The sequence below is a fragment of the Xyrauchen texanus genome, chromosome 45 (assembly GCF_025860055.1).
Source record: "Xyrauchen texanus isolate HMW12.3.18 chromosome 45, RBS_HiC_50CHRs, whole genome shotgun sequence".
Classification (NCBI taxonomy): domain Eukaryota; kingdom Metazoa; phylum Chordata; class Actinopteri; order Cypriniformes; family Catostomidae; genus Xyrauchen; species Xyrauchen texanus.
Genome location: NC_068320.1, coordinates 22,155,402 through 22,172,563, shown reverse-complemented (window position 1 = coordinate 22,172,563; position 17,162 = coordinate 22,155,402). Strand labels below are relative to the sequence as shown.

Sequence of the window (17,162 nt, the reverse complement as noted above, 5' to 3'; positions counted from 1 at the left end):
ATAAAAGTCAAGGTATTGGAGTGGCCATCACAAATCCCTGACCTCAATCCAATAGAAAAATTGGCAGAACTGATACAGTGTGTGCTAGTAAGGAGACCTACAAACCTGACTCAGTTACACCAGTTCTGTCTGGAGGAATGGGCCAAAATTCCAGCAACTTATTGTGAGAAGCTTGTGGAAAGCTACCCAAAACATTTGACCCAAGTTAAACAATTTAAAGGCAATGCTAATCAAATACTAACAAAATGTATGTAAACATCTGACCCACTGGGAATGTGATGAAAATAATAAAAGCAGAAATAAATAATTCTCTCTACTATTGATATTCAGTATTAATATCAGAATCTGTTGGTGCCAGATGGGCTGGTTTTAGTATTTCTGTAACTGCTGATCTCCTGTGATTTTCACACACAACAGTCTCTAGAATTTACTCAGAATGGTGCCAAAAACTAAAAAACATTCTGTGAGTGGCTGTTCTGTGGAGGTCAACAGAGAATGGCAAGACTGGTTCGAAATGACAAAGTCTATGGTAACTCAGATAACCGGTCAATACCATAAAGGTGAGAAGAATAGCATCTCAGAATGCATACACAATATTAGGTTTTAATGTTGTGGCTGATCGGTGCACGCACACAGACACACAATTCGTTTTAGAGTAATATAGAATCTGGAAATTTATTTTTGAGATGCATCCATAGAATGCTGGAGTTTTAGAGAGACAAGAGGGTAGGTCCAGTTTCTTAAAACAGCATTTCTGCACCCTGTCACAATGATGAAGTTTTTGAAACAGTGAGACGGTGCATGTGTGGAAGTGTAAAAATGTGTGCTGTCATGGGTGCTGTGCTCTACAATTTTTTTTTATATCTGACATACTGCTATGTAACGAGTCGCTCTGTCAGATCACCCTGTATTTCCCTTCGTTCACTCTGCCTTTCATTTCTTTTCTCTTCCTCTACCTCCTCTCACTCTTTCAACATCACAAGCACTGTGTTCTTTCATTCCCCATCATGCCCGAGACAACCTCAATCGCTCTCTCTTCTAATTTTGACGTCTGTCATCTTGTCAATCTCACCCCTTCGCTGTGTTCTGCTCTCCTCCGCTCTCGTCTTTTTCATACAATAAGTTGGATAAACTGTAATAAACTCCAGACTGTCTTATAAACTTCCAGAGCTGCCTGACATCACTCTGATCCAGAATATATCCTGTTCGAAGGAATTCAAGACATTTATCGAACAGATTTATAGTACCAGAAAAGTACATTCCTTCACTATCCTCTCCAACTCATCCATTTAATTTTTGCTTAAATATCAGTTGTCAAGAAATTCATACTTGGACACAATTTACAATTATTATTTTTTAAATCATGAGAACCATAAATTCACTAAAGTGCGTCTTAACTTTTGACTTCGTAGTGTACATCGCAGTTTACAAATAGCAGATTCCATGCCAAATAAACACCCACTTGCTCTGTGACATTGGTGTTAATGGATAAAAATGGCGGTATGGGGAACAGACACGTCTGGACTCGTGTCTGCATTGCTGGTAAATAATATCCTCACGCATGGGAACCACCACGCATGAACACACACTCAGAAAGCAGCAGGACTGAACTGACACACACTTCTTGCTCGGTTAACTCCCACTAGCCTTCTTATGACGTGTGAGAGAGAGAACACCCACACACACTTAAACGCTTGCACACCAGGGTTAGACATGACTGCTACCATGACAACAAGGAGATAAGGTCGAGTGGACAGGTTCATCATATATCAAGATTCACAGTCATTAATTTAATGTTTGTTGTGTGTGGTTTGAATGTCTTTAAAAGACAGGGTTGCTGACAGTCATACAGAGGCAACCAACAAACTGAAAGTGGGTGTGGTCTTGGAAAATGTAGGATTGGGATTGGTCAAGGTGTGTGTGATTGGACACATTCAAGGCAAGGCAAGGCAATTTATTTATAAACCACAATTAAAAACAACAGTTAGTTCACCAATGTGCTGAACAATTCTTACTATAACATACGCAAAAAGCAAAACATACAGAATAAACCAATATTATACAACACATACGTCCAACTACTCAACAAAAAACAACAAGATTTCAACATGTCATTAAACAGGGTTTGATATAAAAGTTTTAATAGAGATTTATATGACACCAGTGTGGAGGCATTTCTAATGTGCTAACTGTTCCAGAGCTTCAGGGGCAAAACTGCAAAGGTGCGGTCCCCTCATAATTTACGTCTAGACCTAGAAACAATCAAGAGTTTCTGGTCAGAGGACCTAAGTGATCTGGATGGTGAGTAAAATTGTAGCAAATCTGAAATATAAGATGGTGCAAGAATATACAATTTTTTAAAAACAATTAATAAAATCTTAAAATTAATCCTATAATGGACTAGCAACCATGGTATAGAAAACAAAATGGGAGTAATATGGTCCCATTTCCACAAACCTGTCAACAATCTAGCAGTAGTGTTCTGGACAATTTGCAATCATGATAACATGGATTGACTAATCCCTACATACAGGGAATTACAGTAGTCCAGGTGTGAAGACACAAAAGCATGCATAACTCTCAAAATCAGAAAAGGACCAAAATGGCTTGACTTTTGTCAGTGTTCTTAACTGAAAGAAGCCTGATATGACAACAGCATACATCCGTTTGTCAAGTTTGAATGAGTCATCAAAAAGTACCCCTATATTTTTTACCATTGATTTGCAATAAATAGATAAAGGGCCTTAATTAATATTAGGGGACCCAAATGCATTAGAGGGAGAAAACACAATAGTCTCTGTTTTTAAATTCATTTTTATATGCAAGAAGTATATTTCCAATTCCTTCAAACATGCAAGAAGAGGTCTTAAGAGTTACTTTCCTTTCTTACTGGCACATAGTATTGTCAGCATAACAGTGAAATGATACTTCCAATTGGAAGCATATATAATATAAACAAAATGGGTCCCAAAATGGATCCTTGTGGAATCCCACATGTAAGAGGGGCCAAAGATGATGTGAATTCACTGAAAAACTTATATTAGTTAAATAGGACTTAAACCACTTTAAAACAGTACCTCAAATCCCTACCAATCACTCAAGCCATGCAATAAGTTTCATGGTCTATGGCAGGGGTGCCCAATACGTCGATCACGATCTACCAGTCGATCGCAAAGGCAATGCTGGTAGATCGCACAAAATTTAAAATGTACTTTTGTTAAATTTTAATAAAAATAAATATAATGTCTTTCCTTCTTTTAGTTTCTGTCTGACTTGCACTTGACCAGTAAATATTGACCAGGCGAGGTTTTGTTTATTCAGTTGCCATGACAACTAGGTTTGCGCATACGCGCCTTCCAAGGACTTCTGAGAACAGAGCGCGAAATTGCGATGCTACTGCCCGGATTAGCCAAAACGGTCTGATTCCATTCAGTTTTGCCTAATCCGGGCAGTGGCATCGCAATTTCGCACTCTGTTCTCAGAAGTCCTTGGAAGGCGCGTATGCGCAAACCTAGTTGTCATGGCAACTGAATAAACAAAACCTGGCCTGGTCAATATTTACTCGTCATCAGAATAAGGTAAATGCCCTGGCTATTGTAATCTATTGTGACGGTGTTTTGGGTTTAGTTTTAAAACTGAATGATATCAACATTGAACATTATTATATTTTTTTTTTTATTAATTAGAAGATGAATTCCATGTAGGGATACATGCAGTAGTACCAACAAGCATTTTCTTATTTTAAATGAAACTGTGTTATTTTAGTTGGTAGATCTTATTGAGTTGGTCATTTAAAAGTAGATCATCACACAAAAAAGTGTGGGCACCCCTGGTCTATGGTGTCAAATGCTGCACTAAGGTCTATTAACACCAGAATTGCAGTATCCCCAGAGTCCAGAGTTACCAAACATCATTAAGAACCTTTAAAAGTGCAGATTCTGTACTATGATGCTCCCTAAACCCAGACTGAAATACCTCAAAGACAGAATAACTATTCAAATAAGACTGCTGCTGAATAAAAACAGCTATATTACAAACAGCAGGTGTTATTTGAGATCTAATATTTAAAAATTTTGAAACAAAAAATCTCTTAAAATGTTCACAAGTATCTACTGAGATATCAGGCCCAATTACATTAGGTGGCTTTATAACAGAGTTTATAGTTTTAAATAATCCTCTAGGTTTGTAAAATAATATCAATAATATATTATCAATAATACGAGAAAGTGAAATACTTTGCCTTAGCTGCTTTAATGGCACTTTGATAGGTATGCAAGGTTCCCTTAAAAATTCATAATACACCTGGAGCTCTGCTCTTCTGCAAATCTGTCTAAGTACTCGCGCAGTATAATTAATCCAAGGCTCTGCCTTGGTTTTTACATGCCTCTCCTTCAAGGGTGCAATGGAATCTAAAATGGTTGAACATAAAGCATTAAAAGAACAAAGCAGAGACTCCAGGTTCAAATATGATGAAGGGATTCCAAAACCAGAAACATTGAGATTATTCACAAACGCGGCAGAAAACTCACTAATAATACTGGAATTCATCATACGACACAGACATGCAGGTGGATGAGGTTTAGCAGTCTGACATGGGAGAGAAACCCCAAAAATGACTGGTTTGTGGTCAGAGAAAGTTGCATCACAAACATCAACATAACACAAAGAAATGCCATGAGATCAAATTAAATCCAAAGTATGTCCATGATAATCAATAAGATTAAAAAAGTCTTTCACCAGAGGGTCGGCTGGACAGCAAACATGAATTCAAATCCCCCACGATTAAAAACTTGTCAAATTTCAATAAAATTCCCTCTAAGAATGATGAAAAGTCCTGAATAAAGTCTTTGTTAAATTTGGGTGGCCGATATACCACCACACACAACACAGGCTCAGCCAAATCTAGTTGAAAGTCTTGCAGTTCAAAATTAGGGAAAAGTTCATTCTCTACAAGTCGACATTGAAAACTGTTTTTAAAACAGAAGCCAAACCTCCACCTCAAACAAATTTAAGCTCAAGATTTAAGCAAAAGGGCTTAAATCACCGTTAGATAGCCAAGTCTCAGTCACAAATAGAACATCCAATAACTTAGAGGTGAAGAAATCTCTCAGGATAAACGTCTTGTTACAAAGCGATCTCGCATTAATCAGTGCCATATTGATTAACAGAGTTGCCTACTGACTGTGATGCACGACACAGTGGTCGAAGATTTTGGAGATTTACACCCCCACCTTTATGGAGATATGGCATCCGACAAATGGGATGATCTATGAAGATTTTAGAAGTAATAGGATGAATCCACACATACACTGGCTCCAGAGAGTGCGAAAAACTAATCGATGATAGTCCCAGTCATCACTGAAACCATGATGGTCGAAATTGATCCAAAGGGTGCAGGGAAGCTGGCACAGGGCCGGCGGCATACCGGACAGGAATGGAGGGAGGTATGAACATGGTCCTCCAAATTCTTGCTCAAACAGTATATTAACAGTATTTCTGATGTTAATGAGCATATGACAATCATAAACCAAAATAGCAGTGACATCCTGGACTAGGAGTGAGACAAACAAAATAAAAACAACCAGACCAGATAGCAGATGGCCAGCCACACACACAGGCACCAGCTTTCAACATTCGCTACATTCAGAAGTGTCATTTATTCCATGTTCCATCACTATCATGTTCCCAAACATTAGCCACAATTAAGCCAAATGTTTTAAGACAATATATAAAACATTATTACATAAGATTCAGCACCCCAAAAGGAAATCAAAACATTTCAGTACCAATAAACGTTACATTACAAATTATATCACTGCTCAAGCATTTTTTATTAGGATTGTTATCAGACAGAGCATGGACAAAACACAAATAATGTATTATATGTTTACTGCGATGGACTGGCGACCTGTCCAGGGTGTCCCCTGCCTTTCGCCCAATGTTAGCTGGGATAGGCTCCAGCCCCCCGCGACCCTGTACACAGGATAAGCGGTTGACGATGGATGGATGGATGGATGGATGGATGTTTACATATCACAATAAAACTTTAGGCTTTTGTTTAGTTGATATTTAACTAAATTTGCCAAGCCAGCAAATTTCCTACAGAAATATACTTTATTTATTAACTGGGGGGACCAAGAATGGTGGGGCTTTCCTTATCCATTCCAGACATCTAATTAATTTTCACAAAATTAGAACAGAAATCGATTAGTTTATTGGATTTGTTTATTATTAAAGGCTTGTAACATGCTGATTAATAAAGATACATTTAGAAGGGAAAACGTTATGGTCTAAAAGGTGGTTTGAAACCACGTTAACTCATGCGGCGCTTCATGTCTACACACATGCAGAAAGAAGAGGCAACGCGTGCGGAGCGGGACAGGGCAGAAATGATGCATGTTTGGTGTTAGAGAACAATATTCAAGATTACAGCGAAGAAAGAGCAGAGCTGTTGTCCACATCACTGTTGTTCTGTCGCACTCTTCACTAGAGACGATGAGAGGGCGCAACCGTTGTCGTGAAGTCTTGCGGTGCGGATGGAATCAATCGGGTCCGACATAACCTAATTGTTAGCAAGGCAGCTAGCATTAGCAAGTTCATCCAGTCTGACCCTACGTTACCACTGGCACATTGTGAGCGAAGCGGAGAGCGTTTTCAAATCATCCCTATGAAAGCGTCATGCTCGCAAGGTGGATCGTAGGATTCAGTGGTGCAAAGCAAGCTCTCTCCTAGCACTGTGAGCGCCTTTGAGCAGATTTCGTCCACCCCAGTGGAAACGCAGCCTGAGAAAGCTGAACTGCTTGTGTTTTAGCGACACGCAGTAAATATCGAAAATTCCTCAAAAGCTTATCGTGGATTTTCTTTATCGTGATATATATCGATATCGTTTTATCGCCCAGCCCTACCTACAATGTGAAATTATGTATTCAATATGTACAAGAACAATACAATAATTTGTGTGTTATTTGTTCATTATTTTATTTTGATTGAAGATCAAACCAGATTTTAAGATACATTTATACATAAATGCAGGTAATTCCAAAGAGTTAACATACATTTTCTTGCCACTGTACATTTATTAAAATGGATGGAATATTGTAGTACAAAATGTCGTACTCTTTATGAAGTAGCTCATGGAGATGCAATTCCATTTAAAGGTGCACTTTTTTGTGTACATAATGCGCAAACACCAAGCGGCTTATATGCAGCATCACACCAAAACAGAAGTTCTCAGTTACCAATGCCATTGTAAAAATTTGCTACTCCCAATCAGCCATGATTCATTTATTTTGAGGGTCAAAGCTTGAAATTACAAGGGATAATTAAGAAATAGTGAGTGGTATTTGTCTTTTTTCTCTATGACTAATCTAATGCACGAGTACTTTTCAACATGTTTTTCCAAAATACTATTCTACTATAAATATTTATTGAGTTTTGCAAAAAAAACCTTTGCACATTTCAGGATTTGGAACACGGAAGTAAATTAAAGTGGCGTAAACGTCGATGGAGGGTAATGGGTGACAACAGCATATATTAAAATATGTATTACTCCATTAATACATTTCCATGACTTTTCAAATGAAGAAAAAGAGGAAATGAGTAGTGGATTATGGCAGTAATAAGAGAGAAAGATACCACATTTACAGTGACTCCCTTAGCAGCTGAATTAGAAGCCCATCGCACCTGTTGTAACTATTAAATATAACACAAATACAGTTACACTAAATAAAAATGTCAAATATTAAAAAGTGCCCTAGGTTAATGCTACTAAATAAGGCAGAAACCCATCATCACAGTAGATTACATCACAGGTCCATTAGCAAAAATATCAACCTCAAAATCTTTTACACATAAATTCTGACTTGGTGTGTGTAGACTTTAAATGGTACATTTTTATTAGAACCTTCAAAAGTATAAATGTTTGGTCACTCACCGAGACGACTGCCATTTCGGGGCATTGCCATGAACGACCCCAGGCTGCCCCCGATGACACTGTGCGGCCGACGCAGAGGTGGCTTCTTAAAGGAGCCTGTGTACTGGTGCAAGAACGAATGCATGCTGTGGGAAGAGGGCGGCCGTCCATTCCTCACAATGGGCTCTGGAATAACGACAACACCTCCGTCAATACATACAATTCTGTGTAATTGCATGAATAGATTTAGCTTTTCATGAACAAGACCCAACACAGGCAGTCAATACTTCATGTAAGTGATTGTTTTATTTAATAAGGTCAGGCTGAGGGCAAAGGGAATATCAGATAACTTTCTAGAAACTGATGATTGAGGTTGAAATACACCTATACATTTCACTCCCCTGCCAAACTGAGTGATGCTGAGCAGGCAACACCTGCTGTGTTTTTCACTTTTAATCAAAAGGTGAGACATTAATTGCATTGGTTTTGCTATGGCAACGTTTCGACCCATAGGAACACAGCTTTAAATACTGGAGTAGTTTGAGCCACTCAGCACAAGGCATGATCAAGCAAATGACCCTTAGACAAAAAAAAAAAATACAATGCATTTATTAACTTCAGTCAAGGTCTGTAGAGGTCTTTTCCTCCCACCTGCTACTGCTTACACAACCTGTCCCAATAAAAAAACTTCTCTTTGAGCTTGCACACACACAGCACCACAGTGGTATTGCATTACATAAGGAGATAAAAAGCTGGTCTCTAGGACATCATAATCTAAAAGTCATTCAGCCCCCTCCATGCTAACACACACACACACAAACACACACACACACACACACACAAATAGAGGGGCTCTGCATCGCTACAAGGTCTAAGCAAACATTTCTTAACCCTTATGGGTGAATCTCATGAACCCTGTCTAGAACATGTCTGCATCATATTTTACTCCAAAATCAACAGAAAGCATTACATGTTTAAATTGCAAGACAATTAGGTCTATTTTTTGCTTTGTGACATTTTCATGACAATAAAGCACATTTCCCCACCAATTCGCATTACCATAATGCAAAAAAAAATAAAAATATTTGGATACCGAAATTGTAAAGTATTTATTCATCAAGGAAGCATTAGTTGTACTGCTTTTAATGTAAATCATTGTATCATAGCATGGTTCACAGTAATATTGTAAAAAAAAATGATATTACAATAATGACTATCCTATCAGAAAAACAGGACAAATGTAAAATCATGCCAGACACATAAGGGTTATGATAATTTGGGTGAGTGATGATGCTTGAACATTTGAACATGAAACTCTGATGTTGTAGAGTCTTCTCTTTCCTTTTTCGCTGTGGTCGCTCTCTCACATCTTCCAACATCACAGCTGTATCTCTTATTACAACAGGTCTTTCAACCTGCTTCCTAAGGGCAATCCAACAAAACATCAGAATCTCACAAGCAGAACAGTGCAGGGTTAGTGTGGCGCAGGTCTAAGCCAGCAGAGCCTATGTGGTAAAGTTCTACTCATGTCCAGCTGCGTACAGGGGCCTTGTTTACATATTAGCATCTTGGAAACTCTGGAATGTTCCATGGCCAACGCCATGGTAATGATCCACAGGTAGGGTTGAACTGTCCTAACAACAGCATCAGTGGGTGTGCAATAATTAAAAAATAATTCTAAAAAAGAACTTTGTGTTTTGAAGAGAAAACACTGTGATCATTTTAATGCGCAAGTATAAAATATGTAAACTCTAAGCCTATCCTTACCACTACATCTAGTTGCTTAGCAACAGTGCTCCTGAGAAAAATACTTAATGTCAGCAGAAGCTCTCAGGCCCAAAGCAAGGCTGCTTCCACTGTTGCCGTGCCGAATGTCTTTAGTGACAGGCATGTAGGGGTCTGTACAGAACCCTGATGCCCCTTACTGATTCACAAAGTGAACACACAGGCAAACAGACATAAATTCACTCCTTGTATCCATTATTGAGGCAAAGAATGTCTTCAGAGTGCTTCAAACATGTAAGGGAAATACAGAGCACAAATAAATACACAAAACCACACATATGACTAAGGTATAAGTTCAGCAAGACAGATGGCACAATATGCTCATGACAGTGCTGTTCTGGCAAAGAAAGACCACAAATAAATAAAAAAAAATAACATTGTTTGAAATGTATATAAACAACCATTTTTCTACCCTCTTTTTCAAGGTGGACCGTAATTAAAAGGGTTTATTAATAACACTTCATAATTTTTTTAACCTCTTATTGTGTTCGGGTCATTTTTGAGCAGGGAGAAGTAGATAATAATTTTTAACTACCATACAGTTTTTAGTACAGAAACCAAACTTTGGGACTTTGTGAAGTCAAAAATGATCAAAATACACATAATAATAATATTTTTCAAATGTTTTAATACAATTGTTGAAGATAATTTTTTCCATAAATGTTGATCTGGGCATTAATTGTGGATTAACACATGATATTATTTAAATGTTATTGTACATCTATCTATTTACAATCATGCACACACACTTACACATACAGTCACACACACATTCCTGTACAAAACAGATATGACATATGTAACAAACATAACAAATAAACTAAATCAAAAGAGCAAAATTTCACGAACAAATTAGTATAAATAGGGCTTGAAAGAGGAAATTCACACACGTAAACAGAAAAAAATTAGCTTAAAAACATAGTTAAGAAGTATTAATGTTGTAAACTTAAGTTTAAGCAAGTAAAAAAGTATACATTATTGACATTTACATTATTTGACTTTGGTGTCGTTTCATTCTGAAATCATTATATTGATCATGATTATTTTATTGTATTGACAGCAATAGTAAAAAAAAAATGATAAAAAGAGAAATAAAAATAAATTGCTGTATAATTTAATATATTATTAAAATAAATATCATATTTGTAAGAAATAAGAGTTGTAATACACTATAGTCCGGAAAGCTGCTTTAAAACCATATTTATTGTTTTACGTATGTATATATATATTTTTTTTCTTTCTCTTCTTGTTTATACATCTAAGTTTACTCCAGCATAAGAAAGTGTAAAGTAAATATTTTCCAGATAAAATTTAATAATGTTTTCCATTTAGTACAATGACAATATGAAAGCCATTTAAAAAGTCATTATAATATCATGCTTACTACTTTTGTCACACAGGGGATTCCTCGGAGGGGTTCATTCAATTTGGGGGTCTTTGGCATTTAAAGGTTTGAAACCCCCTGTTCTACTGTGCATGAACTACTAATCTGAAAAGCATTATGTTTGTCAATGACTTTTAATGAAAGTTATTAGTGTCAATAGTTAATTTAATTAAAATTAACAGATTTTTCAGATTTTTTTTTTTAGGTAGCTATGATTGGAAATTAAAGAAATCAGATCAAGTAATCAGCAATACATAATTTCATTAATGTTAATGAGAGAAAGAAAAACACCCATTCAAACCTCATATCCATATTGTATTTATATCTTTCCTGCTGGTAAAGTGGGACCAAAATTCAAATGGTTCATTTACAAAATGAGCAATTAAGAAAATCTTCAGGTTTCCTTCAGATATATCAACAAAAGAGGTATTTTTTTTAAGTTTTCATATTAATATTGACAATACTAAAATCTCACAATAATTGCAGCATACAATTTTCCTCTGAACAGTCTCTAAATGTATTCAGATTGGTTGAGCTGATATGTTCCTGCAGTGATTCAGCATCACTGTGATCATGATTCAGCCCAGTGGGTTTAGTTGAACCCTCACTAATGTACAGATTAAATGAAAGAGAAGCAAACGGCATAATATCCTTACGTAATGGGAGAGTCTTTATAAATCCTTCATCAGTCTTTGACGTAGAAACCAGCTGGGTCAACACTACAGCTATACCCCACATTCAACACACAACCAAGCTGTATAAGTGTTTAAATAAGGCTATGTGTGTCTGTATTCATTGCTGAGTGGGCATGTTAAAACCATTATGTACATTTCAGTGCAAGTGTATTGGCGATTGAGTAAAACTATAAAATGTGCATTCTTTGAAGAATGTTAGTCTTAACCTGTGAATTCTCTCATGTAGGTTCTTGGGCATGGGTGAGGCTGTATATTTTTTGTGCTGTCACTGTCAAACCACAGTGAATACAGTCCAAGTCAGCATGAAACGGGAGTTGCGACCGACTTTACTTCCGTTTGGTGACGTATTTCAGAGTGAAACAGCTTATCGAACAAGATATATGGGCGTTGCATAGCGGAACGGAGGCAGATCTGAATGTGAGATTGCGGTGGACACGCACACCCCTACCACCATGCTGCTTGATGCAGTTATTGGTGAAATTGAGCAGCAATCTCAACACGTATATTATCAAACTGACAACATGAACATAAATGCACAAGTACATCGCAGCCTTTGCTTACAACGAGGCTGTAGCTTTTGAAAAAATAGCAAACGATAACTGTATTTTAATGTTTTGAATCACAGTACACCAAATATAAAGGAAAAAAAACACTTACACCTGCTGTGCATCCCAAGATAACTGCATTAAAAAAATAAATAAGCTGCAAGAGCATCTGAAGTGTTGTATTCATAAATGATCACCTCAGCAATTCAGGCGTGAAATGTCTCGAACACAACCACGAATTCGCCGTTATTCCTCCTCATTCGAAATGTAAATTCAAGCCAGCTGACCCGTAAGCAACAAAGTTTGGATTAAGGAACGATAGTTTTGAGGAAAACAGATGATAATACACCTTCACCAACATGTGATTGATGCGTCATTCAACTCTACACAAGGTTGTGGTATTTATAAGAAAGGGGCAAGGTTTAAGCGGACAAAATCATTGGAGAAGTCCTGCATACGTCACCAGAGAGAAGTTATCGGAATATCGTGGTGACATTTGATTAAAGATTACGAGGTCAACAAAATAAATAAAACATATGCATGGATGAATCGTTCACAATAAGATCAATTATCCTCGTGTGACGCTGTGGCCTCATGTGAGGACTCGCTATTTTGAATTCGCTATTTGCAACGCATAATTTAAAGGTATAAAAACAGGCAGAATACTGTTCACAAGACCCTCATTTAAAGGGTTAACTTCGTGTCACGAAGTATTCCTACGGATGCAGTGCAACAAAAGTGCCACTGGTAAGAAATGTCTTTCTTTTTATTCCTCCCCTTTTCTCCCTAATTTGGAATGCCAAATTCCCAATGTGCTCTAGGTCCTCATGGTGGCGTAGTGACTCGCCTCAATCCGGGTGGTGGAGGACGAATCTCAGTTGCCTCCGCGTCTGAGACCATCAATCCGCGCATCTTATCATGTAGCTAGTTGAGCGCGTTACCGCGGAGACATAGCACATGTGAAGGCTTCACGCTATTCTCTGCAGCATCCACGCACAACTCACCATGCACCCCACCGAGAGCGAGAACCACATTATAGCAACCACAAGGAGGTTACCCTATTTGACTCTATCCTCCCTAGCGACCAGGCCAATTTGGTTGCTTAGGGGACCTGGCCCCGTTAAGACATATCTTTAAGTTTTTTTCATTGAAACCTGTTTGGTTGTAAAAAGTAGAGTCTCTAGTTTTGTTTGATACGGGCCCCATATTTTCTCAAAAGTAGAAAAAACATGTTAGTTATTTTGAATAACTTTCAACTCTCATCTGTGGGTCATTTTGCTTAATTTTAATTTACATTTTGTTATGTTTAATTTTGTTATCTCTGTGCGATACGATTCTATTCATGAACATTAATAAATGCATTCCTAAATATTTGCGGTGCTTTTTCACATCGTGAATAAATGGGTTCATCCAAAAGCTGAAAAATTAGCTTTTAGAGGCTTTATATGGAGTTAGGAAAATAAGGTGCAATTTTAACCATTCTGAGACCAGTACAGATAGACAGCACACTCGAGGTCAAGTCATTCACTAAATAGTGAGCAAGGGAGCATCCTATAGCTTTCTATGAAGCTAAGTGCATTCAATCCTAAAATCCAACAAAAGTTTAGTTTCAGGCTGCAGGTGATCTTTGGACCACTCAACATGTTTGGCAGACATGGGACAATGGTAATTAGTACATAGATTCAGAATTGTATAATGCAACATTTTACTTAAACATGGCTGACAGTGATAGGATGATGCTTATAATTATTTATTCAGCTTTACAGAAAATGAGCTGTAATGTCTGTAAAACAACATGAATAACCGACTCGCCTGAAAACATAATAAACAATTTGATTTGAATTTGGAAAAAAAAAACAGACTTTCTATAACTTTAGAAAGTTATAATGACTACAAGTTCACAAATTAGTCCCCCTGTCCACATGCATGGACATACATTTTTAGGCAATCTAATTACTCTAGAATTATTTTTATTTTTTGCTTGTCTATTAGGTGCTACTACAAACAAATCATAAAGGGAAATGGAAAATGCACACAGCAGTCACGCAGGGGTCTCAGGAGTTATTCACCACTTGGAGTGTTTGATTCACAAAAGAGCCTTCGATGACAGCAATAATGTTCCTCATTTTCTTTGAAACGCTACTGTGTTTACTCTGTCAGAATATTATGATATGAATGCACTTTATTCCTAAAAAAAAACTTTCATTATTGTTACGCATAACTGAATGCTAATAATTTTGTAAATGCATTTCATTATCCACCAAGGATCCATGTGATGCTGCCTTAGACATTAGATCAAAATTTCTAAAATACAGCATTTATAATACTTAATAATAAATTAGTAAAGGCACTCTTTGGAGCAGCCTTCATTTAGCAAAAACAGGTAGGAAATTTGAAAATGTCTAAATTTCAGGTAGGATGTTTTGGAAGCTCACGAGCAGTCTCCAAAACCAGCTGACAAACATTCATGATGATTTTCAGCATGTACCGTTCCCTTAAAACTCTCCCTCATAGGTGTTCTGATAGGGACATGGAACTCAACCATTTGTTCTTAGCCAAAACATTTCTTTGGTAGTTCAATAAGTGTGGTTACTGTTTTACTAAAATCGAGCACACTGCACACGCTGCGGGTGCGCTGAAGCAGGCTGGCGAGGGAAGTTAACCACATTGGCTTGCAGTTTACACAGAGTCTCATTGTATGGCCTGAATCAGTCTATGATTCTATTTCCTCCCTCAGGTTGTCCTGAAGGCACCGGAGCTAATTTAGCCCGTCTCTCACAAGCTGTTGCATGCTCCCTTACTCTTAAACTCAGAGATGTCATTGGTTTTATGTAATTACTAGCTAGCTGAAAGTACAGGAGATAAAGGAAATAGGCCTCTGAGGGAATGGAGGAAGGGGACAAAATAAAGTATTTTGCTTCATTTCTGTTCCCTACAACACAAATTACATTGCTTTAGGGTTTCGCAATGACTGGAAACATGACAGTCCTGGCTTAATTTTGCATTACCAACTAGAAAAATAGTGCAGACTTTGGTTAGCACAGATTGAGTGACATGTTTTAGTTAATTTAAATGCCAAATAAAAAGAGCATGAAAATCATGGCCGTGTTCACGATGTTAGACATAATATAAAAAATACCATTAATATAAATATATCGTTCAGCCCTAAAATTAAATAGTAGTTATGATACTGCCAAGTAGTAACACTTTATGATTAGTTTTAAATGCCACATATTTATGCCTGTACATCTTGGAAAGAAATCAAAGGGGCTAATCACTATCAGAGTGAAAATCTTGCAATCTGGGCCAAAGTAAAATGAGGTGGTCTTCACACCGACTGCAAGAATGCAGAGTATTCATGATATTGATGGGGCGGCTGTGGCTCAGGTGGAAGAGCGGGTTGTCCACTAATCACAGGGTTGGTGGTTTGATTCCTGGCCCACATGACTCCACTTGGGCAAGACACTGACAAGTTGCTCCCAATGGCAGGATAGCGCCTTGCATAGCTTGCATGACATTGGTGTGTGAATGTTTGTGCGAGTGGGTGAATGAGTAACAGTGTTAAGCCTTTTGAATACCGTTAAGGTTAAAAAGGTGCTATATAAGTGCAAACCACTTACCATTATTTTACCATATTTTAAATATTATTGCTATCGCAGCATATAAAGTTCCTGGATGTTTGCAGTCTTTTCTGTTCTGATTAAACAATTTGACTCATTGACCCCTCGTATTCTCTTGACACAAACAAAGTGAATTTAACACAATGGTAAATAAATGTTTCGTTCATAAATGACATAATGGGAGCAAAACAAGAACATTTAACAGTCTATACCTCTTCTAGGTTGTGATTTGAGCACAGCTGCCCCCCCCCAACCTCATATAATAAGCTTTACTAAAAATAGTTTTATTATAAAATCTGATAATCTGTTTATAGAGCCCTAACGTCTCGAGTTGCAATACAGGAGGCCCTTTTCCTGCTGAAGTGGAACTTTTCCAGGTTTCCTGAGTGCTAATTCCACAAACTAATCAAAGTGCAAATAAATCAAGCTGTAATGACTACTCAACACTAAAGGTGACCCTGCAAATACAATACACACACTGCAAACAATATGAAAGATACAGTAAGTACACACTCACCACTGTCCTTGCTGCTGTTCTCCTCGATGGTCATCTGTTCCGCCAACTCAGAGAGCGATTCATCGATCGTCTGGCTACCACGCAGAGTGAGCGACAAACGCCTCCTAAACTTCTTCATCCTCTCCATGGGCCTCTGAGGCAGGGGGAAGGGGGGAGGGGGGGGGCCTGCGGGACAACATACCACCGTTAATTATCATTAGCTTACAAATATCCAATATCCAAGGGTCGTGGAGTATGCAACGACATCTTTTCATTAAAAAAGGAATTTAGTCCAGTGGGTGGTTGTGTGTAGTTTATGGTGTATGCTACTGACTTTTGGGGGGACAAAGTTGCTGAAATATTACCACAGAAGGTAAACACCTACACTTTTCCACAAAACTGGACTGAAACACACACACACACACACACACACACACACACACACACACACATATAACACACACACAAACCAAACAGTGAGAAATGTGAACCGTTACACCCCTACTGTACACCACTCTCTGATTTAAATATTCAATGTGAAGAATTCATTAATACGAATGTATTGAGTAACAATGTAGCACACTAAGTTTTAAATGTTTTCACTACATAAGGCACACTGCTGGAAACTATATAAAAAAAATAGAAGGCAGTATACAGCATATATACAAGGACTCCATTCCAAACATAGCCAATGAGAAGTGTTCAGGTAAATTAGACAGAGCAAT

General features: G+C 37.6%; 1 protein-coding gene across 1 annotated transcript in view; it reads right to left on the bottom strand.

Annotated features, from left to right (window-relative positions):
- Positions 1–17,162, bottom strand: part of cdk17 (cyclin-dependent kinase 17) — a 78,249-nt gene that overhangs the window by 17,510 nt on the left and 43,577 nt on the right. Inside the window, exons 2-3 of the mRNA XM_052118203.1 lie at positions 16,459–16,623; positions 7,934–8,098 (exon numbers count right to left, since the gene is read on the bottom strand). Of these exons, the coding sequence (XP_051974163.1) occupies positions 7,934–8,098; positions 16,459–16,585 (292 nt within the window). The 5' untranslated portion in view covers positions 16,586–16,623. The remainder of the gene's footprint in view (positions 1–7,933; positions 8,099–16,458; positions 16,624–17,162) is intronic.